The sequence below is a fragment of the Microtus oregoni genome, unplaced genomic scaffold, assembly GCF_018167655.1.
Source record: "Microtus oregoni isolate MIOR12 unplaced genomic scaffold, Mior012 000042F_ref0000377, whole genome shotgun sequence".
NCBI lineage: Eukaryota > Metazoa > Chordata > Mammalia > Rodentia > Cricetidae > Microtus > Microtus oregoni.
Window position 1 is genome coordinate 11,607,232 of NW_024543209.1, and position 25,483 is coordinate 11,632,714.

The 25,483-nt window shown below is 43.9% G+C and overlaps 1 protein-coding gene across 1 annotated transcript in view; it reads left to right on the forward strand.

Annotated features, from left to right (window-relative positions):
• Positions 1-24,991, forward strand: part of Lyrm4 (LYR motif containing 4) — a 93,627-nt gene extending 68,636 nt beyond the window's left edge. The window contains exon 3 of the mRNA XM_041632919.1: positions 24,532-24,991. Within this exon, the coding sequence (XP_041488853.1) occupies positions 24,532-24,600 (69 nt within the window). The 3' untranslated portion in view covers positions 24,601-24,991. The remainder of the gene's footprint in view (positions 1-24,531) is intronic.
• Positions 24,992-25,483: the final 492 nt, after the last annotated feature.

Here is a 25,483-nt window from a genome sequence, read left to right on the forward strand (position 1 = left end):
AATAAGCTTTGTGTTAAGAACATTCAGACTCATACATATTTTTGAGATAAATTGTTATAAACTATGGTGACTGCTGTGTGATAAAACAGTAGAACTCATTCTTCCTCTCAAGGTGTATGTTCATACCCATTATCCAACCCCTCTCTACCTAACCCCACCATTCCTAGCTTCTGATACCCACTGTATTCTACTCTACTCCCACAAGGTCAACTCTTAGCTTCAACATATGAATGGAAATACATGGTATTTTCCTGTCTTTGACTAGGTGGCTTTAATTAACATAATGTCCTCCAGTCCCACCCCTGTTGCTATGAATCAGAGAATGTCATTCTTCTTATGGATTAATGGTGACCTGTTGTGTATATACAAATGGCCAACGAGTATGTGGGAAATGCTCAACATGAGAAGTCATCAGCAAAAAATGCAAATGGAAACCCAGTGAGTTGCCATCTCATGCCCAGTTAGAGGGGTTATTCTCAAAAGGGCAAAGAAATGCTGATGGAGGTGCAGAGAGGACATTCTCATTGCTATTAGAATGTGAATAGGACAGTCTATAGGAAAGAATAAGGAGGTTCTTTCAACAACTAGAAATCAATCCTCGGGATGGCCCAACTATGCTCTGTAGGTACAGACCCAAGTCAGTGAAATCAGCACCCTGTGCCCACATGGTCACTGCAGCACCATTCAGAGTAGCCAGCAGGCCAGCCTAGGTGCCCACCCACAGTGTGTGAATGCTCTGGGGTTTGAATGAGAAATATCCTCCACAGGTTTATGGATTTGAATGGGAAATATCCTCCACAGGTTTATGGATTTGGATGTGGTGGTCGTGCTATTTGGAGGGCTATGTAACTTCTAGGAGGTGCAACTTTGCTAGAGGAAGTACATCACTGGGAGTGGGCAGCTTTGAGGGTTTATAACTAGCACCCCTCCCCCTGACTTGTTTCTTTCTTCCTGTTTTCTGTGTGCAATTAAAATGTGATCAGATTCCTGTTCTGACCAGCTGCTGTCATATAATCCTCACCATTGTGGACTCCCCCTCTGGAACTATAAGCCAAATAAACTATGAGTTGCTTTGGGTTATGGTATTTTATCATAGCAACAGAAAAATAACTAATACAAAATGGAGATATGCATATACATAGGGATTAATAGCTAGTTCCTATTGTTAAATGTTAAAGACATTAATTCCTGTACTTCAAGTGCCTACCTTAAGTGTCTGGAATGTAGTGACTCTTGTTACCACTTTAGAGTTCTAGCATGATTGCGGAGAGCAGCATGTGTAGGTCCAAAGGAAGGATGCTTCTAGCTTTCAGCTTTTTTCTAACTCCTCTAGTACTTGCTCCTTTGTGGTGTCCCAAAATCTCCCTTCTCTTAACTCTGAACTATTGTTGGCTTGTATTTGTGCTTCTTACTCCATCTCCATCTTAAAGCCCATGGTCATATCTAGCACAGGCTTGCTTCCTATCACACCTTGATATTTTCTCTGGAGTTAAATGGTATATACAGTAGGGTTCCTTATATAATGTACAACCATTACCATATTCTATATAAGGTTTTGCGGCAATTTAGAAATTATGTATTTTAGAGTCATTATTCCTATTTAAATTAGTAAAAATAATTTAGGATCATTTTTCATACAATGAAATAGCATTTGGTGATGAAAAGAATTACAGAGATGACCTTTGAAAACATGATGCTGTGTGAGAAAACCATAAAGGACTATGTACTGCATAGTTTTGTTTTTATGAGCAGAATAGACAAGAATCAGAAAGATTAGTCATTGACAGAGACTGAGAACATTTGGGAAGTCTGAGGAGTCAAGTATTAGTCAGTTTTTTAATAATACAACTAAATTCCTGAGTCAGGCTGCTTTATATAAATGATGAAAAAGGTACATTTTGGCTCATGGTTCTGGAAATAAACAGCATGGCCCAGACTCTGACAAAACAGTACCTGGCCAGGATAGCATCATCAGGAAGTATGTATATAGTCACAGGACCTTCACCCAGTGACATCCAGTCATGCCCAAGACCTTGTGCACTGCTGGTAGTTAGATTAGATTTCCAGCCTTTTGCCACCGATTCAGTGAAAAATTTAGGGATTAAAATCTTCCATTTATTTGAGGAAACATATGTGTAGAACTGTAGTAAGATGCCAGGTAACAAATGTTATGAGTCTGTCAGAGGTAATGAAAATGCTCTTAGGGTAATATATGCACAAGTGTGAATGTACCATTGTACTTTAAGTGGATAGAAAAGGTCTTTCTTTGAAGAGTCCTTTAAAATGAGAAATGGACAGTTGGCCCAGTCTCCCCACAGCACAGGACCTCAGAGCCATGTAGCTCTCCATTAGGGGAGGCTGTGGCAAGGACCTGTGGCAGTCACTCCCTCACCAACACCAAGGGCTGTTGCAGAGAAAGGACTCTGTTCAGGGGTGCCACTCCTCGAATTCCACCTTCCAGCCACTGATATATAAACACCATCTTACTTCTACATGACCAGTTTTATCTCATTCTGTATTCTGAGGCTTCGGTGTTAAGTGATATACCCAGAGATTGAAAGAAAAGCATTGTCATCATCTTTGCTTCAGACAAAGCCCGTACTCTTCTCTGTGATATTATATGAGCTTCTCCTCCTCCAGTCCAGTCCTATTCCAGACGGCAACAAGAAACTTTGAGCAAGTTAAATATAAGAATATGTAATAGAATTATTATATAATCCCATATCTCATACACACACACACACACACACACACACACACACACACACACTATATACACCTCAGAGAACTGAACAGGTATTCAGAGCAACATTATTCTCAACAGTCCATCAGCAGCATCAGCAGGTGGATGGAGAACAGTGGAGAAAATGTCTGCCTTCAGAGGGATAGGATTCTGATACAAACTACAAGATGAGTGAACCTGAAAATACTATGCCTAGTGAAATACATCAGTCACAAAGAACACATTCTGTGTGAGTCCACCTATACCTGAAGTTTCCAGAGTAGTCAGGCTTGGAAACCAAAAGTAGGATGGGGGGCACAAGGACCTGGAGGTACGAAGTGAGCTCAGTGTTGCAGGGATGCAGTTTGAGTTAGTGCGGGTGAGATGCTCTGCAGTGCGTGTGCTGAGAACTGTCCTGTTACTTTCCTGTTGTTGCAATCACATATGCCCTGACTTATGCAACTTAAGAGAGAAAGAGGCTTGCAGTTCCAGAGAGATGAAGTCCATCATAGCAGGGAAAGCAGGAGGTGCAGTGGCCACACTGCAGAGAGGGGACAGGAAGCACGGCTGAGCTGTAAAGCCTAGGACTGCCCTGCCCCCGGGGACACACTTCAGCCAGTGAGGCTCCACTTCAGAAGCTCCACAACCTTCCTAAAAGAGCTACCAGCTGGGGACCAAGGAGTTTAACAGTTGAGCTTGTGGGGACATGCTACATTTGCCACACAACAGTGTGGAACTCCTAGTGTGCTAGAACTATATAGTTATGCACGTACACATCTTACCACATATAGACACATCCAAAAAGTAGTGTTGGGTTTATTTCAAATTCTAAGGGTAGAAAATGCTTTTAAGTGGATTCAGCAGGAAAACTTAAAAGAAAAGTCTTGTCTTTGAAGGAAACAAGGCCTGGGGCATATAGAGTGAGCCCCTCCTGGGGAGCTAATTCGATTGATTACCATAAAAATTTTACCTGTAGGGAATCTATACTCTGCAGTGTCTTGGGAACACAGAGAAGGAGGTGAGGGTTTCCATTTCACTCCTTTCCAGTAGCTGAGGGTTTGTTTTTTAACTTTTGTTACTAGAGAATTTGAGTATAGAAAGAAGACAATACTCTAATAAGCCATGTTACCCGTCTAGCACCGTTTGACAGCTACATGAACAGGTCATTTTTAAACCTATGTATCTGCCCACATCTTCCTTTATCATTTTGAGGACAGTTTTATCATTCCATTGAAAATTCATATATATCTGGAAAAATATTCTTATAAAGCATAACTTCAAAGAGTATCACTGTATTAATGTAATATGCAAATGTTTACATTTTTCATTGTGTCACAAATATAATTTCCCCAATCATGTTTTTGATTAGGATTAAAATAGAGGTCCAGATGATAATGTCTTTCAAATGTCTTTAAAAGGAATCTGCAGGCTCTACTTACATATTTTTCTATCCTTTCCTTTATAATTAGTTTAATGTAGTAGTTAGCTTTAGTGTCTGGATTTTGTTGGTTTGGTTTTTTGGTGTGGTGGTGGTGGTAGTGGTGGTGTTTTGGGTTATATAAAATTTGATGGTTGATCTTAATTAACCAACTTGGGTCTGAGTCCTGGTCAGGCAGTAGATTCACCTGGGGATATTTCACTGTCCTGATGAGTGGGAAACAGCTTGTCACTTCCTGAACAAATTACCCATGGAACTGCTGTCTGACCAGCAGGCATACTCCAGAACAGATTGAAACAGGTGTGTAAACAAAAACTTGTGTGTAAATGTTCAGAGCAGTGCTATTTACAATAGTCTAAAGATGGAAACAATCCAAGTGTCCATACCATAATCTCAGAGTTATGAACAGCTGATACATACTACATTCTAAATGAATGTAACACATGAATGATTCCATTCATTTGAAATGTTGAAAATGGGGGAATCCATAGAGACATAAAGTAGGTTATTGGTTATGCGCATTTTTAAAAATCTGATGTGTAAGCAGTGCCCCAGATCAAATGAATCATAGTCTCTTGTGTGACCCATGCATCAGAGCAGTCTGAACTCTTTCCTGCATGGAATGGAGGGCTTGGAATCACTCACGGAGGCAGGATAGATGAGGATTTCTTTTTCTTCTTCTTCTCAATGCTGGGGATGGAAGCAAGGACATTACAAATATTAGGCAAGTACTCACCACTGAGACACAGCTCCAGCCACAGGAGGGCTTCTTCTGAGACTTCATTAGTCATGGTAGTGCTGTGCCGTGTTTAAACCCATGCCAGTCTGTGTGCTTCTAGAGGATTCCATCCTTGTCTGTTCGGCAACTGTAAGACAACAAAGACTATCTGAAATCTGCTGTCCAGCATGTTCATTTTCTTAAATTTTTTAAGTAAAAATGTAGAAAGCCTGAGATAAAAAATGATCACTCATCATGACATGATTGGCTTTTATAGTTTGACAAGAATTTTAAGTTTTCCTGCTGAATCCTCACAAAAGTTTTAAAATTTTCACCAATTACATAGTATTTCTACAAGTGTTCATACATGGTAAGTTACAGACATGTATGTAATCCCATAGTAAGTGTGGAGGGGAGCAGAGTCAGTGAGTGTGATCCTCTCCCACACAGTGCTTTGTATTCCAAGGACTCCGAGCATGACATTTGAACAAAGAGGGTTCCGAAGACACGTTCTTGGGATAGCTGTGGAGATAAAAAGAGGATGGGGTCATCATCTTAAAATCATTTTTTGTGACTGTCAGCTCCTTCAAGGTGGACCATAAAATCTTCACACGTGATTTCTCTCCCTACAAAGGCAAAAGTTATAGGTAGTCATTTTTATTGGCTGTCAGTCAGCCCCGCAACCTTGTCACTTTGACTTTTTTCAAAGGGAGTGTGTGCAGCTACTGTCAAACCTGACAGCTTCATTTAACCTATAGTGATTGGTGAGCTAGAGACAGGGCTCGTGTCTACGAGGCCCCTGGGTGTCCTGATTCTGCAAGTCCATGACACCCCCAATTTGAGCTAGGAGCATGGGTATGTGGGATGTGGCTGTACTGTCTCTAAGGTGCAGTTCCTCAAACCTGACAGATTCCATAAAATACCACTTTGCATGCAGTGAGAAGCCCACATTTGGGTTCTACTTAATTTTTATTATTCCTAGAGGAACCCCATTTATCTTACTGAGAGTCAACAACCTCCAGACACTGCTTCCCAGTACATCCCCAGACATCCCTCACCGAGTACTGATGGGTGATACACAGAAAAACGTAAATGATATAAATGTTACTTCCACGGTCTACATACTGTACTGTCTGCATATTGTACTATAGTTCTGTAAAGTGTGGCCACCAGGAAAATAGAAACAGGGCAGGGAGCACAAAGGCCCTCTCCGTATTACATGTGTCAACTTTCAGTTCACATGTGTATGTTTCTCAAAAACAAAAGCCAAGCAGAATATGGTGAATTACAAAATAATACAATGTGTAGTTTACATATTATATTTATATTTAAAAATTACAAATTAAAAATTAATTTAAAAAGATATCATCTGAACTATCCAAGAGAAATATAATGTATGGTATAAATTCAAGCCAGTCATGGAATCTTAAAGTACTTAGTAACAATATTTTACTTAAAATTAGGCAAACTTAGTTCTAGGATTCTGTTATTTTTAACTCATGTATCCAAAACAAGTCTTAGAAACTCCATGTGTGTTTTACACTCACAGAGCGTCTCAACTTTAATCAGTCATGTGTCAAGTATGCAGTGACACCATGTGACATAAGACAACACAGTTCAGATGACATTGGAGTAATAACTGCAAAATCATTTAGTATGTTTTACATCTTTACTGAGATTCATCATGCCATAAAATCTGTTTGAAGTATATTCCTATTTTTAGGGTAGTCTGTATACAGCAAACACCAAAATCATTTTTTAAACATTTTCAGGATACCATACAAGAACCCTACACTCATTCAGTTATTCCTCATTCTCTCCTCTTATCTATCCATCCCCAACCAAATAATCTGTATCCTGTCTTTACAGACTGCATCTTCTAGTTAATTCAGATGAACACACTCATCCAATGTGTGACTTCTGTGTCGGCTTCTTTCACTTAACTTAGTTTATCCAGGTCACCTATATTGTAGCATATGTCTAAATTTCCTTCCTTTTATGACTGAGTAATATTAGTCCGTATGTGAATGCCACCTCTACTACCATTTGTTCATCTTATGACTAATATGCTCTTGGGTTCTCACTGCTGCTTTGTGCCTGTGAATTGTGCTGCTGTCAACACCCTTGGACACTTTCTATGGGAGTATATGTGTCCACTTCCATTTCTCTGAAGTAGACTCTCACAAAATCATCCTTACACTGTTCTTAGATATTCTTTGGCCTGTATCTTCCTGTAGTGATAGGAACATGTCACTGCAGTGAAGAAACTGAGTACATGTAGCAAAGGCTTTGACATCTTTACAAATTACCCTGGAATGGGGACTTGGCACACTGGCAGGCATTATTGTCATAGTTAGATCCAGGGTCAGGGTTTTCTTCCTCTTGCTTCTGAGAACAGTGGATAACTTACCCTGTGTGAACCAAGACACACCAGAAACTGGCCCTAAGGACCACTGTGTATATAGCAGATTGTATTTGAGACTGACAAGACAAAACAAAACCGCTGCGCACAGGCTTTGTCACTGAGTTCGTGTGAAGTCTGGAGTAGTCTTTCAGATCCAGAGCTTCTTGGTTCATGAGTGTCCTGAAGCTGTTGGGTCCCTACGTCTGTTAGAAATGCTTGGAAGAGCAGCTTGGGGAGGAGCTCTTTCTTGCCAGATTCACCTGTTGCTGGACCCAGTCCACCTTCTGGGTCTTACTCTCCCAGGATCTACCTGGGATCTTGGACAAGGTCTCTTCTTAGAGTTCTTAGAATTCATCAGAGATAGTGAGGACTGTGTCGCGCACTGGGAATAGGTTGTGGCCCCTTCACTATGGGAGCTGTCTGTGAAACTGGCAGGAGAGGGGTGTGTGTGTGTGTTAGTTTTAGCTTATAAGGAAGAAAGGTTTGTGTGGGGTAATCCTTTTGGACACTCCAGCCCTTTACTGGTTAGCTCCCTTGCTTTTAGGGCAGTGGTGAGGCCACATCTCACTACAGACAACATAAGCTGGAAAAGGGCTGTACACCTCATAGCAGCCAGGAAGCAAAGGAAGAGGGAAAAAGAGGAGGATCCAATATCCCCTTCATGGCCACACTCCTAGGATCCTGTTGTCTTCTTCTAGGTCCTACCCCCTAAAGATTCCAGAACCTCCCAGCAGTGCCCCAGATTGATGCCTTTGGGGATGTTAAGGTTCCAACCATCACAAGGTGTTTGCTAATGGCCTAGGTCCAGTTCAAACCCAGATCGTCCTTTACTTCTAGACTTGAAAAGAGTTGGTTCAGGGCATGGAGCTGTATTGAAATAAGGCAAGTAAACTGTAGAAGCACCACAGGTGTGTGTGCCAAGAACTGATGGAGCTGGAGTCTCTCTACGGATGGTACCAGCCGTGACAAAAAGCGCCAGTCTCTATGTTAGTTGCTGCAGGAATTCAGGGACCTCACACAGCACTGCAGGGAGTAAGCCAGAAGTCAGTAGGGGAAGGTTTCCTCCACAGGCGCTGTCAGTGTCAGCAGGAAGTCAGTACCCTGGGATTCTTGGTGCATTTGAGGTTAAATTTGGCCCTTTTCCCTAATCTCCTTGAAGCCATTCTTTTCACCCAGAAGAAGCCTGATGTGTAAGTTATTTTGCTGTGGCTATGATCAAATACCAGGACTGAAAACATCTTAAGGAAACAGAGGTGAGATCCATATAGCTGGAGAGGCAGCGGTACTGAATGCTGGCTGATCACACATTATCTTCCACATACAGAAGTAAGGCAAAGCTCTAAAGCCTCAAAGTCAGTGACAGACTTTCTCCAGCAATTCCCGACCTCCTAAGGTTCCAAAACCTTCTCAAATGGTGCTGCTAACTGAGGATCAGGTACTCAAATACATGAGCCTATGTGGGAGATTTCTCATTCAAACCACCACATCTGGGTCAGGAGGAAAAAAGAAAAGTGAAACAAGAGGCAAAGGACACAGGAATGAATGGTGAACGTAGTTTGTTGTTGTTGTTGTTTTGTATTTGACTTTGTTGGGATGGCCTCACACTGAAGCCCAGGCTGACCTAGAAATCCATGTATAGCCCATATCATTCTCAAAGCTGGAACCCTTCTGCCTCTTCCTCTTATGTGCTGGCATTATAAGCCTGAGTTACCAAACCAACCAGTCCTAGAACCATTCATGTTTAGCTGAGGCTGGGACTCCAGCTGCAAAGACACAGTGTTTGCTGTGTGGTGATAGAATGTTCACTGTTAAGATAAAACAAAGCTTTTACCTCAAAGAGAACAAGTAGTTTATCCTGTAGTCACATTGCCCAGGAATGTGAGCTCACATTTGCCCCAAATACCATGTTCAATAGTTAAAGAGGGAAAAAAAAAAAAGTCAAGGGAGTTTCCAAATATGTTGGTCAGAACATCAGGTAGGCAGGTTTCAAGAGAGTGAGGGAATCTCTGCTGTAGGTTTCAGATGTTGATGGCATTCTTAGCTTTTGGTTTAGTGGTCACTAGTTATCTCTTAATGCCTCCCAAAAGGTTTCACATGATAGTCACAAGGATTTTAGATCAGACAGGTATGGCAGTGAACAGATACTAATGGGACTAAAAATGGCCCGAGGAAATTTAGTCTGGATCTGCAACATTCCAGCACTCCATAATCAAGAGTATTCTGATCAGTCAGCCTTGTATAAGACAGTGTCAGAACACTGCCTAGCATGCTGAAGGCCCCACGTGCTATTCCCAACACACACACACACACACACACACACACAAAACTTGTAGTTAGTAACACCAAATAGCGTAACCCCATGAAGCTACTGATTTACCTGGCTATGTAAAACCATCACAGGATTCATATACAGAGGGAAAATTGGCTTATGGTGATGGGATTGTGGCTCTTTGTTTTTGTTTTTTTTTTAATTTTCTTTTACACAAACTTAAAATTTTAAATTTATATTATGTTCATAGAATTAACTCTTATTTTGTATGTAGGTGAAAGGATTTAAATTTAGAAAAAAGCTTCAAATAAAAGTAATAAATTTTAGGGCTGGAGAGATGGCTCAGAGGTTAAGAGCATTGCCTGCTCTTCCAAAGGCCCTGAGTTCGATTCCCGGCAACCATATGGTGGCTCACAACCATCTGTAATGAGGTCTGGTGCCCTCTTCTGGCCTGTAGACATACACACAGGCAGAATATTGTATACATAATAAATAAACATTTTTTAAAAAGTAATAAATTTTAACTCCATAAAGTTTGATAAATTTACCTTTTAGACACTGATCTCTTTACCTGTGAAGCAGAGATAATGGCAGTGGCATTGGTAATGATGGTGACTGACTTAGTCACTGTTCTGTTGCTGTGAAGAGACACCACACCATGACCAAGGCAACTCTATGAAAGAAAGCACTTAACTGGGGGCCTGTCTACAGTTTCAGAGTCTTAGTCCATTATCATCATAGTAGGGAACATGGTGGCACACATGGCACTGGAACAATCACTGAGACCTACATCCTGGTTCACAGGCAGAGAGGCAGAGACAGACAGACAGACTGGATCTGGCATGGATTTTTTTTAATTTATTTATTTATTAAGGATTTCTGCCTCGTCCCCACAACCGCTTCCCATTTCCCTCCCCCTCCCCCGATCAAGTCCCCCTCCCTCATCTGCTCGAAGAGCAATCAGGGTTCCCTGACCTGTGGGAAGCCCAATGACTGCCCACCTCTATCCAGGTCTCGTAAGGTGAGCATTCAAACTGCCTAGGCTCCCACAAAGCCAGTACGTGCAGTAGGATCAAAAACCCACTGCAATTGTTCTTGAATTCTCAGTATTCCTCATTGTCCGCTATGTTCAGCTAGTCCGGATTTATCCCATGCTTTTTCAGACCTAGGCCAGCTGGCCTTGGTGAGATCCCGATAGAACATCCCCATTGTCTTAGTGTGTGGGTGCACCCCTCGTGGTCCTGAGTTCCTTGCTCGTGCTCCGTCTCCTTCTGCTCCTGATTTGGACCTTGAGATTTCTGTCCAGTGCTCCCGTGTGGGTCTCTGTCTCTGTCTCCTTTCATCGCCTGATGAAGGTTAATATTCCTGAGGATGCCTATGTGTTTGTCTTTGGATTCACCTTATTTAGCTTCTCTAGGAACATGAATTATAGGCTCAATGTCCTTTATTTATGGCTAGAAACCAAATATGAGTGAGTACATCCCATGTTCCTCTTTTTGGGTCTGGCTTACCTCACTCAGGATAGTGTTTTCTATTTCCATCCATTTGTATGCAAAATTCAAGAAGTCCTTGTTTTTTACTGCTGAGTAATACTCTAATATGTGTGTGTGTATATCCATACTTTCTTCATCCATTCTTCCGTTGAAGGGCATCTAGGTTGTTTCCAGGTTCTGGCTATTACAAACAATGCTGCCATGAACATAGTTGAGCATATACTTTTGTTGTATGATAGGTGGCATGGATTTTTTTAACCCTGAAAGTCCACCCACAGTGACAGCCTTCCTTTGACAAGGCCACAAATCCTAATCCTTGTAATCCTTTCAAATAGTTCCACTCCCTGATGACTAAGCATTCAAATATATGAGTCTGTGGGACCACTGATATTCAAACCACCGCAGTGATGAAGATAATGGTAGTAGTGGTGGTTACAGGATGGTGATAGTGGTAATGGTGGTGATGGTGACATCTGATGTCCATACTTTATAAGGATCAAATGAGCCAATAAAGTTTACTATACTATGGAAACTTTAAAATGCTGAACAGTATCCGTTGCTACTATAAATATGAAATCCTAAGTATACTTATAGTATGAAGTATACATATGAAATATAAGTATGAAATCATAATCAGTGTGCATCTTAGAATTTTATTGAAGCAAATGGAATTGAAGAAAAGTCCTAGTTATGGCCCTTTTTTAAATCAGCAGTTACAAAAACGTGTCTAGGGCAGGAATTAATTCTCTTGCATCTACCCCTTAGCAGGTGAAGGTAAGTACATGTGAAGGGACAGCCCTTGTCTCCAGAGAACAGTTATTCCAAATTGCTTTCTGTGATCCCTCTGCTTCTATGGCTAGAAATAGCCTCCTGGGTAGCACAGAGGATAAGGAGGGCGTGTACTACCATGGTTCCACAGTCCCTTTCTAGGCCAAGATAGATTTGTCCCAGGGACTTAGGATGCCAGCAAAAGTCACCCTGAGATAGCATCATCACACAAGACACTCAGAAGCAAGCAGGGAAGAAGGTAAACTCTATTAAGGAAATTTTTCTAAAGTGTGAGAAATTAGAGAAAGTACGGGAAAGGCCTAAGATTTTTTTAATTGTTTTTATTTTATTGTGTGTGTATGAGTGTTTTGCCTGTGTGGATGCTTGTGTACCACGTACATGCCTGGCACTCATGGGGGCCAGAAGAGGATATTGGATCCCCTGGAAATGAAGTTGGATATGAGCTACTATGTAGGTACTGGCAATCAAATCAGGTTCCTCTTAAAAGGCAGCCAACACCCACATGGCAGCTCACAACTGTCTGTAACTCCAATTCCAGGGGTTCTGACATCTTCACACCAATGTGCATAAAATAAATTTAAATAAATTATTTCTTTAAAAAAGCAGCCAGTGATCTTAACCACTGAGACACTTCTCCAGCCCAAGGCCTAAGATTTATAAAGGTTCAACATAGAAAGAAAGCAAAGCTGTTGGCATGAGTGAGGGGGTCCAAGCAGCTGAACATTGAGGTCCCTTCAAATAAAGACTTGTTAGGATTATGATTACAAGTGCATCTGAGGCCAAGGTAGTTCTATTAAGTAGCCTATTAGAAGGCCCCTGTTCCCCTGACCTACACAAGAGGATCACACTCAGTCCACATCTGCCTGCCCAGTTTGGCGTGGTTGAAGCCCACCCTCATCCATCTCTGAAGTCCCTTTTAGCTGTTGTTCTTAACTGCTAGTCATTGGTCTGCTGATTGGAGACCTTGGAGATGTCTTACTGGCTAGGCTGTCTTTGTTCTCACATTTGTATGGGTGGCTTGTGCTTCATCATGGTGGAGAACTGACTTAGCACAACTGTCCAGATGTAACTACCACTGTTCCTAACTCCCTCATGTTTAACTCTTGATCCTTTGGGCAATGGGTGGAGGCTTTTAGAAACTGTATTTAATTAAAATGTAGCCTCTTTTAATTAGTTGCTTTAGAAGCAGTAATATGTAAAAGAGCAACAGTATCTAGCATATGTTCCACAGAGGGTCTCATGGATCTCAGCCAGCTAGCCCACCAACACTGGCCTTACTTCTCAGAGCCTGTCTCTCTCTCTTACTAGGTCTACTTGGCTAGCCTGTTACCAACTACAAGCTCCATTTCTCGTGTCCAGTGTTCCTGCCCATAAAGTTTTAACTTGAACATTTTTTAACCCTAATGTGTATTCTCACTGTAATATGGGAGCAACTTAATAGTTTTTCTCCTCTCCCTTGCTGTGCCTGTCATGAACTAACTCCTACCTCAGTAGGGCAGAGGGTTGTGAGCCAGGGCCACTTTCCCAGGCAAGGCTGGCCAGGGTCCTGTCATCAGTCTGAGCTGCTCTGGGGAAGTGAAAGCAGAAGGCCCTTTGTCCCCAGCCATTGCAGAGCATTGGTGAAGTGCAGCCACTGTGGGTTTGTGACTCAAGGCCTGGCTCATTCCTTCTGCAGGTCGGCTTTCATTTCATCCACCAAAGGTGTGGCCCTCTTGTGCATGTCTCAGGACTTGTGGCTCACTGAAGCGGGTGGAAGGGGGATGCTCTGATGCTGAGGTTGACACTTCTGCTACAGGGCCTAGGAGGTTTTTAGTACTGATGCTTCTCTTACTTGGTATTCTTATTCAGTGTTCTATTACTGTGAAGAGACACTCTGACTTGATTAACTCTTAATGAGGAAAGCGTTTAACTGGAACTTGCTACAGTTTCAGAGGTTTAGTCCATTATCATCATGGTGGGAAACATGGCAGCAGACAGGCAGACATGGTACTGGAGGAGCTGAGAGTTCTACAACCAAGTCTGCAGGCAGCAGGAGAGAGACACTGGGCCTGGCTTGAGCTTTTGACACCCCAAAGCCCACTCCCAGTGACACACTTCCTCCAACAAGGCCATACCTGTTAATCCCTGTCAAGTAGTGCCACTCCCTAATGACCAAACGTTCAAATAGATGAGCCTATGGGGACCAGTCCTGTTCAAACCACAATTATGTCTAATTGGAAGGGACACTTAGTAACAGCTTTAGGGACCTTGGTAAGGGTGTTGAACTCCAAAGTCCACAGTGAATTTCTCATATACTAAGTTAGCTCCAGGACCTGGGACTGGGTTTGGGAGAAGAGTTGAAGAGTCCAGAGAGCCACCACTAGTAGGCTGACCCAAGTCAGCAGAAGCCCTGGTCTCATCAGAGGGCTGCTGGCATTTCAGGTCTGCTTTCTCCTTCTCTCCCTGCCCCAACCAGAATAACTTCTCACAGCAAACTAAGGGACGCATGGTTCTTGCTTCTCTTGAAAAGGAAGTCTGAACATTGTGAACAGCAGCCTGTCTTCACAAACTAGACCCCTTCACAATAGTAACTGAGACCCTTCCCTATGGGTGAGGTACAGGATACTACATTGTCTTTGAGTCCTATACTTGATCACTTTGAATGAAAGATGGCCAAGCTGGAAAACAGAGTAAGGGGGCACTGACAAGTGAGAACTTTAAATGTGTGGCATCCAGGAGGAGGGAGACAGAAGAAAGGTTCCCGAATGTGAGGGTCAGGCATCCATGGCGGGGGAGAGGCATAAGAATCAGATATTTACCTAGAGATGGTTTGACATTTTCACAAGTCTCATACATATAGCCTTGCTCTAGCCCCCAGCCAAGGGTCTTCTTTCAAGAAAGGCAAGAATCCTACATATGAACTGAAATGTCTCCTTGACCCTGTAGCCCAGGGCTCCTGGGGGAGGAGTATTCAGGAAGTAGCACTGTGGGGATGTGTGTCTCTGCCTGTTCTGCTCCTTGCCTGCCTTGCTGCTGATGGCCCTGGTTCCCTGCACTTCCCTGGCCAGTTTGCTGAATGCTTCCAGAGCAGCTGCTGTCTCCTCACCATTGAGCTACAATGAGATCCCATGTAAGACCAGTGGCCCCTCTAAGGCCCTGCCTGGCAGTCTGGATTATACTGATATTTTTCTCCCAGTGACTGTTAAGGTGTGTGCTACAGCCTGGCTGCTAGTAGGGGAGAGAAATGGAGCCCAATTAGTCAGAAGGGACCCTGAATTGTAAAGTCATTCTTGCCATCGCAAAAACCTGGAAAGTGAGTACTGCTGACTGCATACCTTCAAGTCCTTGGGTGTCACTCACAACGCCCTGTGGGCCCTGAGGACAAGGGACCCTGTTCTAAACGTCCAGCTGGAGAGTAGCTGTAGGAAACTGCCCACTGAGACTCCTGCTCATTCATTTCTGTTGTTTCCAAGCCTCTTTAGCATGTGCCTCGTTGACGTCAGCTCATGAGGACACAGGAAGAGTATCTGCTGCCAGCTGTAGCATCCTGTTAGGGATAGTTTGAGATAGAACGCACCCAGAGAAACTTCCAGAAAGCACTGGGTGTACAAAATGATAGAGCACAACCAAAAAAGAGGACACTCTTTGTGAATCATAGGGAACTTTCTCATCAAACTCCCCGGTGAACTTTGGAGGGGCCGGTAAATGAGTGCATCTCATAGACATGAACTTGAAAATAATGTGACTCCGGCTCCTACCCAGTCTTCCTGCACCGACCTTCTGTGAGGCTTTAGCCTTGACTTGGGTTCTGCTGTGTTCACAACTAAGGAAACCATGTAATGACCTCTTAATTCTGGAAGCCCACAAAATCCAAAACTTAGAAAATCACACACAGCCGTGCAGACATCAGAACTGTCCAGTGTCTAGCCAGGTAAGTTGTTGGGCAGTTATCAACTGCAAAGATAACAGACCAAAAGCAGCTGAAGCAGAGGCAGGCCAGAGCATCTGCAGTTGTATGGGCTAAGCACAGCTGGCCTTTGTCCTGAGCAACTGCTATAAGCCTAACTTCTCATTTTCCCTAATAACAGTGGTCCTGAAGGCAGCATGGGGTCCCCAGTTTTTGTCAGAGATGCTCCCCAGAGCAGGGAACAGACATATAGTTAGGCATTTGCTCATTCTGGTCTGTAACCTAGGAGGGATGGTGGGCATTTGCACAGCAATGCTACTAATATATCAGGGCGTGGCCTATTGCTGAAGTGCTGGTGACCTGAAGGAGTGAGTTCAGGAACTGACGTGTACCAAGCTTGGATCTCACCCACGGTGCAGGAGCATGACCTCCAGTGGAACATTGCCGCTGACAGCTTGCCCAGACTCTGTTGTCACCATGGATGGCAAAGTACCAAGTTTTACTCTGACGTGTTGTTTGGGTCTCAGGTTTTGCTCAGTCCAAGAAGGGCAGGGTGCCTGAGTTAGTCTGCTGTTCGGACGCTTTCATTCCACAGGACCTATTATGTAATGCTCCACGAAGCTCCCAGAAACTCCAGCTGGGCATGTTTGTTTCCACTGTCCTTGCCTTACCAGTTCTACTGCACCCCAGCAGAGATGGGAAGAACATGGTAGAAGAACCAATGCCTGTCTCCTGTTTTTCAACCCCCTCCCCACCTTGAGCAGTGGGCTAGACCAGCAGCTCGAAGCATCCACAGGACCCAGCGCAGGAGAGCAGTACACAGGCACTAATGTCTTTCGGGCCTCTTCTCCACCTCATTTGCTGTGTGTGGCCTTGTCTTCTGGAAGGACTGGTGGGGAAATACTCTACTCTGGGTTTTTGTTTGTTTGTTTTAAAGCGTATTCATTCAATAATAAAAGGAAGAGTAAATGTTTGATCCAGAATCTCTTTAAATTAGACTCTCTGTCATTTATGAACCTAGGATGTAAATCAGGAGAAAGAGAAGTGGATGGCATGATCGTCCCCTCATCCCATAAGCAACTCAAGTGTTATCCAGACAATGACTGCCTGGAAAAGCTAACCCCCAGGTTAGGGATATGGGCCTTGTTAGGAGCCTCTGCACACACATACTTACATCCATTTGAAACAGATCCATCCCTGTGGCAAGAAATGGTAAGCCTCTGGCAGTCTATGACTTCAGGCTCCTTAGAGGCCACAGTTCTTTGGAGGTCCCTTAAAATAATTTCATTTCCCCTACTAGAATACAAAGAATGGCCCTCATGTAACGAAACATCAAACATGCAGGCAAACAGTGAGATGGCCCAGAAAGCTGGTGACAGCAAGTAAGAACCATGTCATTCCTTGTCCAAACCGGGACACCTGGGAGAAAGATGACTGTGTCTCACTAATCCTGCAGGGACAGCCAGTGTAAACAGGATGCATGGATATGCTAACGAGAGCACACACTCTTGCGTCTGCTTTCTCTGCCCCTAAGAGCATTAATTACAAGCTGTGATGTGAGATGTGAGGAAGAGAGTATTTTTGTTCTTTTTTCTTTTCTGTTGCTGATAATTGTACCTGAAGATTGACAAGCAGTGAGTTCTACCAGTGAGCTCCATCCCCAACCCTGTCCATTACTCTTGCCAGGAGCAACAGAGGGATGAGTTTTGTTTCACCACCTCTGTCCTCATTAAGAGTGTCCCAGTGACTAACTCAGGGCTTAGAGACAGAATGGACAGCTGTAGCTAGGCTGCAATGTGGCACAGAGAATGGCTGAATGCCTTGCACAGTTGGCATACCCAGAGGCCCTGACGCTCTTCTTGCCCTCTACAGTGCAGGACAGTGAGAATAGATAGCTGATCACTTGCCCTCTGAGAAGAGGCCTCGGGCTGGAATTTCATAGGAGATTCATTAATTGATAGCTGAAAGGTGTTTTGTTGTGTTTATTGCCTTTCAAATCCCCTGTTGAGTGTAGCCACATTGAGAAAGCGAGAAATCTTTAAAATGTGCTTCTGAAACTGAGTGTGTGGAAGCACAGGACAAATTCTGTGTGTCTTCCTAGAAATTCATGATCACCTTGGGAAAAACATTTTTAGATTAAAATAAACAGAAATATATTTAGAGCAATATATGCCATATATTTAAGTATCTATAGGACACTTCAGAGAAATATTTTCTGTAACACCTTCAAGTCTAGCCTCAAATCGCCAAGAGGAGGATTGTGTATGAGCTAATTCATAACAGGGTCCAGTGTGGCAGGCTCTACTCTGTCAGCCTTAGCTCTTGTGAGCACCATGCTATTTTGGTTGCATCCCAAAAGTGACTTCAGATTTTAATTTTCAAATTGATCTCTGTTTTGACATCATTGTCTCTGGTGTTTCGTTTGTTTGGTACTTTGTTTTGTCTCTGAATCAGGTCTTGCTGTAGAGCCCAGACTGGCTTCACATTCACAGATGCCCTACCTTGGCCTAATACTGGGATTGTAAACATGTACTGTACACACAGCCTGGTCTCTTTCTTATTGGTCAAATAAATTATGCCTTCGGTGAGCATGACTTGTCTCACATTTCAGTAAAATCTGTTTTAGACACTGAGCAAAATCGCTCACACTTGTAATCCAAGCATTCGGGAGGCTGAAGCAGGATTCCCAAGAGTTTGAGGTCAGCCTACAACATAACAAGTTATAGGTTAGTCTGAGGCTGTAATGAGAAACCTTGCCAGAGAGGAAACATTCTAAATTTCTAAGTTTGGGCGGGGGGGGGGGGTGTAATTTTGTCATTTTGGCTTTCTATGACAATCTTGCTGTATATGGTGTGGCCACCCTGAAATGCTGTGTGTCCCAGACTGGCAGACTGGTTGGTTTTTCTGCTTCCTTGGCCTTCTGGGTGCAGGAATTACAGGTATGCATCACTGCATCCAGCCTAGATTTAAGTTTTCTGATTTCTTTCTAAAGATCACTCATATTTCTTTGTTTCTTAAAATATGATTATATTTGTGTGTTTGTCACACAGACTCATGCTACAAGCATGCATTCAAAGATCAGAGGGCAGCATGCAAGATCCCTTTCTTCCCTCCAACCCTGAAAGTCTAAAGGAGTAAACTCAGGTTGCCAGACTTGGCCTTTACACATAGAGCCGCCTCCGCAACACCCCACATTTCTTATTAAGGTCACATCCTGGTGTGGTTTTGGTTACTGCGACAGTTGGTACAATGCTAACTTTTATTGTGTGAGCAGGGTAAATCACTGCAGTACTGGCTTTAGTGTGTGAAATGAAAGGACATGCTCATCAGAGCAAGGATATGCCTTCCAAAATATGAAAAGTAAAGCAAAACAAGTTATGTTCTCTTAAGTGAAATGCGTAGAGCTGCGCCTGACACCCAGCAAGTGCTCTTTAGATGTGTTGTGACTCTCCTCACCATGGACAGTAATGCTATCGTCACAATGCTTTGGAGGCACATTTGCCACTTGCCCAGGAAATGTCCTGCCTGGCTGGCTTTCCTAACCTCCAGGAAGTGAGCAGCAGCACTCTACCCAGAGCTTCCCCTCTAACTTCAGTGTATGCACTGCCTTCTCACCAAGCCCACACCAGCTGGGAGCACAAGGGCTCTTGCTGGGCAGGAAACCACAGCCCTAGAGAAGACAAGAACCAACCCAGCAGTCATTCCTCAAGTTCAACTCCCTCCCCCTAAAAAAGCCTCACATTCAAAGCCACATGGCCTCAGTTTAATCAGTACAGAGCTATGATAGGCTCTAACAGGGAGAGAGAGGCCTTCAAGAGTCCTAAAGTTAGGGCTTAGGACCCTATGACGCACATCGTGACTGAGATGGGTCGTGCACACAATAGCACTTAACACGAACTTGCCATGTACTTCCCTGTGTTTGGGCTCTGGGAACCATTAGAATGGTTGCTAAGTGCTCCCCATACCTGTCATCTACTTTGAGTCCCTATTACTCCATGAAACAAGGAAGAAGTAGCAGGAGCAGGTTTAGGATTCCTGGCAGGGCAGATCCATTCCAAAGGCAGGTCTCTCTACACTTCCCAACCTCCAGCTGTTGAGCCCAGCTCTTCTGCCCTTGAGTCTCAGATGCGATGGAGGGTGATTGCACATCATTTTTGACGAGTTAACAGGAAAGACCTCAAAGACTAAGATCTATTCTGTTTTCTTGGATCCTCTGCTTCATCTTCAGCAGTTTCTTTGTCTATGTTTCAATTCACCCACCTACTTGGAGTTGAATAATCTGTATTTTTCTGATTTTGCCAACTCCCAAACCTTATAGGAAAAAAAAAAGTGTGATCCATTTTAATGGTCATTTTATGCACAGTAATTGTCTGGCCTGGCTGTGGAAGTCAGTTGTGGTTCTGAGCGGGCTGTAAATTGAGGCTGTTAATTGAACTTTCTTCCCTTAACCTGCAGCCCAATGGCGGCATGCTGTGTCTTCAGTGCTGCAGCCTTAATCCCACCAGCCTCCTGCGTGTGCTGATGGCTTGAACAGGCCCGAAAAATGCAAAAGGGCAGTTAGATGTACATTTGTGGGCTCGGCTGTATAGCACTCATTCAGATAGCTGTTGGGAATTTCCTCCCTGTGTGAACTCAGTGCTTCACTTTCCTCTTCTGTAATTGCTCTGGCTTCATCCCTATAGCCCTAGATTATCTCATAAAACCCTCTGCTGAGCCATTTTTGAACTGTTTGGTTCGGTTCAACAGTCAGTGGACATTCTTGTTTCAGGAAGTAATCATCCTATTGCTGTTTCGTCAGCTTGCCTTCACTGGGGCTGTATTTCTACACTTAGTCTCAGCAGATCTAGGCTTCACAGTAACAGCATAGAATCTTATGGTCACAGGCTGCAAGACATCATTTTCAGTTACCAAGTAACAGCTGTGCATCATACTGATGAGATAGATGTGTTCTGAGTAATGTGTCATTAGCCCATGTTATTACTGTGAGAGCATCATAGAGTGTTTGTACAAACTAATATGGCCACAGTGCCACTAGGCAATATGATGTTAACGGGCCACTATCATGTAGGACATGTGGCAGGTGGCGGTACTGACTGGACACTACCCACTTGCCTGTTCTGTCATGAGCAGTGAGTATGAAAGCAACACAGTTCAGTAGTTCCATTCCCTCTTGCCTTCTCCTTCCATCAGTCTTGACGTAGACTCATCTGAAGTCAGTGCAGGGCATGTGAACATATGAGTGGTACCATCTCTGTCACGCTCTCTCAGGAAGAGAGCCCATCTACAGAAGAGACCAGGGAAGCCTCAACCGGGGAAGCCCAAATGATGGGCAGGCTTTGCTGCCTTTTGCTGGGGTGGACATCAATGGAGTCTTCTCTTGAAAGAGAATACTAGGCAGAAAGGTATAGAATTCAGAGACTCACAGTCTGTTTGCAGTGTGTGAAACTTTTACAGACAGAGGTAGTGAGCAGCTGGGGAGGGCTATGTGCAAACAAGATTGTAGACAGGCAGATCTCATTCATCATTGTGCTTACTTAACACTATTTATGTTGTAAAGATCCAATTGCATAAACCACAGCCCAAGCCATAAGATTACACATCTGAATGAATTTATTTAAGAGTTGGGGGTGTGGCTCAAGGGTAGAACATTTGTTATGCACGTGGCCCTAGTTCTATCCCAGCAATGAAATTTTAACTGGACTTTAAAAACCTGATACTTAGGTCACAGTGAATTCAGTTTTGTGTCACTGAAGTCCTCAGACCACCAGAGGGAGCATCAGTAGGAAAACCAAGCACATCTCTTTTGAAAGACATTTGGAAGCTCTTTTGGGATCCCTAAGAATGTCATACCTACTCCCAGTAACTCTTCTTCTAGAAACTTTCATTAATAAAAAAGGTCAGACACACACAAAAGAGTTAAGTATTCATCCTTGTGTTAACCAGAAGCAGTCTATATGTTCATAATGTGAAACAACTAAACACATATGACGTATCTTTATAATGACACATCATTATACAGCTATTAAAGATTTTCGTTCAGGGGCTGGAGAGATGGCTTAGCAGTTAAGAATGCTATCAGCTCTTGTGGAGGACCCAAACCCACACTGAGGAGCTCTGACACCTTTGGCTCCTATGGGCATCTGCACTCATATGCACATGCGCACACACACATGCACACACACACACATCATAAATATACATAATTAAAAATAAATCTTTTTGAAAGAGATATTAGCTCAGAAAAATGGTGATCATAACATGAAGTTTAATAGAATGAGCAAGTTACAATTCCTCACTGGCTGGGGAACCTCACACTACACAAAAACACCTAGCTTCAGAACCTTAAAATCACACAGGTACCCCAGTAGCTCAGAAACCTCACAGTGTATAGAGGTATAGTGTCTTAGAGCCCTTACACTATAGAGGAGCCTCACTAGCTCATTGCCATCACAGCACAGGTACACACTGCCTCAGAGACTTCACACTACAGAGGTTGAGACCAGAGGGAGAACAAGGAGAATGTTACCCTACAAATAGAGACAGGACTATGGCCCAGTGCCCCAACCCTCACCCAAACCAGGGCCATTCTGAGATCACAGAGCTTTTACCAGAGACATCCACAAAAGACTGAGAGATGACAATGCTTTCACAGCAGAAGCTGAGCACCCATTAAGAAGGGCACCTGTTAAGCTGGATGTGGTAGCACATACCTTTAATACCTCTGTGAGGTGAAGGCCAACCTGGTCTACAATAGTGAGTTCCAGGATGGCCAGGACCCTGTCTTACAAAACCATTAGCCATAGGCATTTTTATGTTTGTGTCCTGGGGTAAACAGTAGCAGAGTTGCTTTGGGAAGGTGCCTGGAAATGATTTACCTCCCAGCTGTGTTCAGGGACATGCGGTTTTTGTTCTCACAAGCTGCTCTCCTATTCCCAAGGACTGTTTTCTGTTCTCCTTTATGTTTCTCATAGGGCTCGGTAGACAAGGGGTCTTTTGAGGACACACTGACATAAACATGCTTTGGTCTGAAATTGGACAGGGGCAACCCAGCCTCCAGAGCCAGATGTCAGTGAGTTAAACAGCACCAAACATTTTACTAATAGATTTTACAAATTTATTAGTATGTACTTTTTTTCCAACTTAATAATATATCATAAATATTCAGGGTCAAGAAAAGCACTGGTTTTTCTCTTAAGACATATGGTTCAGGACACCAGTAGTTATTTCAGGTGTCAAAGTGGGAACCCCCAGTCTACTCCTTGGCTCCACTCACTAGGATTATGATATGATTACTCATATGAGCAAAAGCAATAAATAAATAAATAAATAAATAAATAAAAACCCTACCCAGCTAATCCCAGACTGCACAAGGTCCCAGCCATGAACAGTGCTCACAGTCCTGCTTCTGAGAAATGTGCCGTCCCAGGTCTCACCCACCTGGCATCCCCTGTGCTAATGACAAGACCACAGACAAAGAAGTAAACCTACCACTGTGATTTCATTCAAAATGATTCTAAAGCACTCATTGCTGGCAACTGAAGCCACCTGTATCGATACTCATTTCCACACTCTGTGCTTAGCTAATGTATCCATTAAGTTACCTATGTGGGTGTTTGATCAGTCCAGACCAAGGATAAGACAAATGTGTGGAAAAACGGGAATTCAGGAGACCCTCTGCAGCTGCCACCATTGGTGGGAGCAAACCACACTGTGTTCCTTGCTAACAACATACTCCCTTCCCCTGCACCCCCTCTTTAAGCTAGAGCATTAAGGCAGGAAGAGGACCTGTGTGATGGATGGTGCACACCTTTAATCCCAGCACTGAGGCCAGGGGCAGGCAGATCTCTGAGTTTGTGGCTAGCCTGGTCTACAAAGCAAGTTTCAGGACAGCCAGGGCTACACCAAGAAATCCTGTCTCATGGGGAGGGTGGAGAGAAGAAGCCTTGAGAGTCTGGATTCTGACACATGACCACTCTGGGTAGCAGCCCTGGCCTTCGGGAGTGTGTTCTCATTTGTCTTTGTAAAGAGCAATTTCTCGCCCCAGATGGCCCATAGAGAGTGTCCCAGTGCTGAGATCCAGACAGACGTCCTAATGCTCAGCACTTTCTTCCCTGGTTCTCTTTGTTCCTCAAAGTGTTGCCCAGGAAGTGTCTTTAGTGGGAAACCATGACAACGACTCCTTGTTTTAGAAAAGGGACGGTCCTGCATTGCTGCTCCAGCATCTGTGGAAGTGGGGGCATTGGGATACCAACAGAGACTTAATTAAAAAGGACACAACCGAAGAAAAGAGGCAGGACAGATGGAAAGGAGCAGCGAACACAAACTGACAGCCCCAGCACAGACAGCACAGGCTGCTTGCTCCCTGTACAGGAATGAATTCCCATGGGGTAAGAGCTCCACACATGAATGGCTCTGCAGCTGGCAGCCAGGGAGCCTGGTTGATAGCCTTGCCAGCTCCAAATACCAAGACTGGCCATGGTGACATGTGAGAGAAATGTGAGGGTCTCACTAACCTCCCATTGCAAGGAGCCTAGGGGGCGGATATTAAGGGAACTAGCAACAGCACATGGGGATGAACTTTGTCCTGTAGCACAGTTTCCAGAGGCACCAACCTGCCATGGCAAGCAACTGCACATAGTTGTTAGAATGAAGCCAGGCTGATGGCACACATCTGTAATTCCAGAACCTGGGAGGCTGTGAGAAGCATGGCCAAACTAAGGCTAGCCTAAATTACATAGCAAGACTCTCTCTCAAGCCAAATTAGCTGACAGAGTCCAACAGTTCTTGACCTGTATCTCGTCTTTGCTTGCAGGTCCATATTGGCCAGCTGTATTCAACTGACAAACTTATCATTGAGAATCAAGAGAAGCCCAGGACATAGGAGCCCCACACTTGGAAACGGCCTCCAGCAGCAGAACCGACCACCTTCAGCATCCATTCTGTGTGGTGTGGAAAACTCTCAATGCTGGCTGAACACAGCCTCTTGCTCTGCCTGCCTTGTAGGAGCTGATAAACTGGGTCACATTTGCATCCTGTCACAGCCGTAATGGGAAGAAATGGCTGTGACTCCTCAATCCAGGCATTAGAATGAAGAGCTGGAGGCCACTCAGAATAATGCCATGCGTTGTCGTGTCTCCTCTCCATCCCCCCATCTTACAGATCACCCATGTGTAGAGCTTTTGCAGACTTTGTGTCTCCGTCCTTAAGAATAAACAGAATTATCTCCCTGTCCTTTTGTACCAAATAAACCTATTATAATGAATGTGCCATTTATTTCCTGAACAGATTGGGGCTGTAGAAGTGGGAACCCAAAAGGAAGGCCCCACCATTGGCTGAAGATTGCTTTAGTGAAGGGAAGTCCAGGCACCAGTTCAGACACAGGCAATAAGGACGCAGATCGAGATGAGCACAGGTACAGCCCCATCACTCAGATCTACAAGTTCAGAATACCAAGCCTCTCCACAACCTGTGCACACTGGAATCCTAGTTCTGGCAGTCCGCGGGGGAGGCCATGTGTAGTTGTGCAGCCCAGATTCGATGGACACTGGGGACACTGGGAGTGCCTTATGAATGTATATTACCTACTCTGCTTAGCATCATAGAGTCATCCAGGAATCAAAGTGTTTAAGGGGAGATGGCTCAGTGCTTACAAGTACATTTTGATCTTGTAGAAGACCCAGGTTCTAGTCCCAGTACTGGGCATGGTGGCTGCCAACCGTCTGGAACTTCAGTTCCAGGGATCTGATGCCCTGTTCAGACTACTG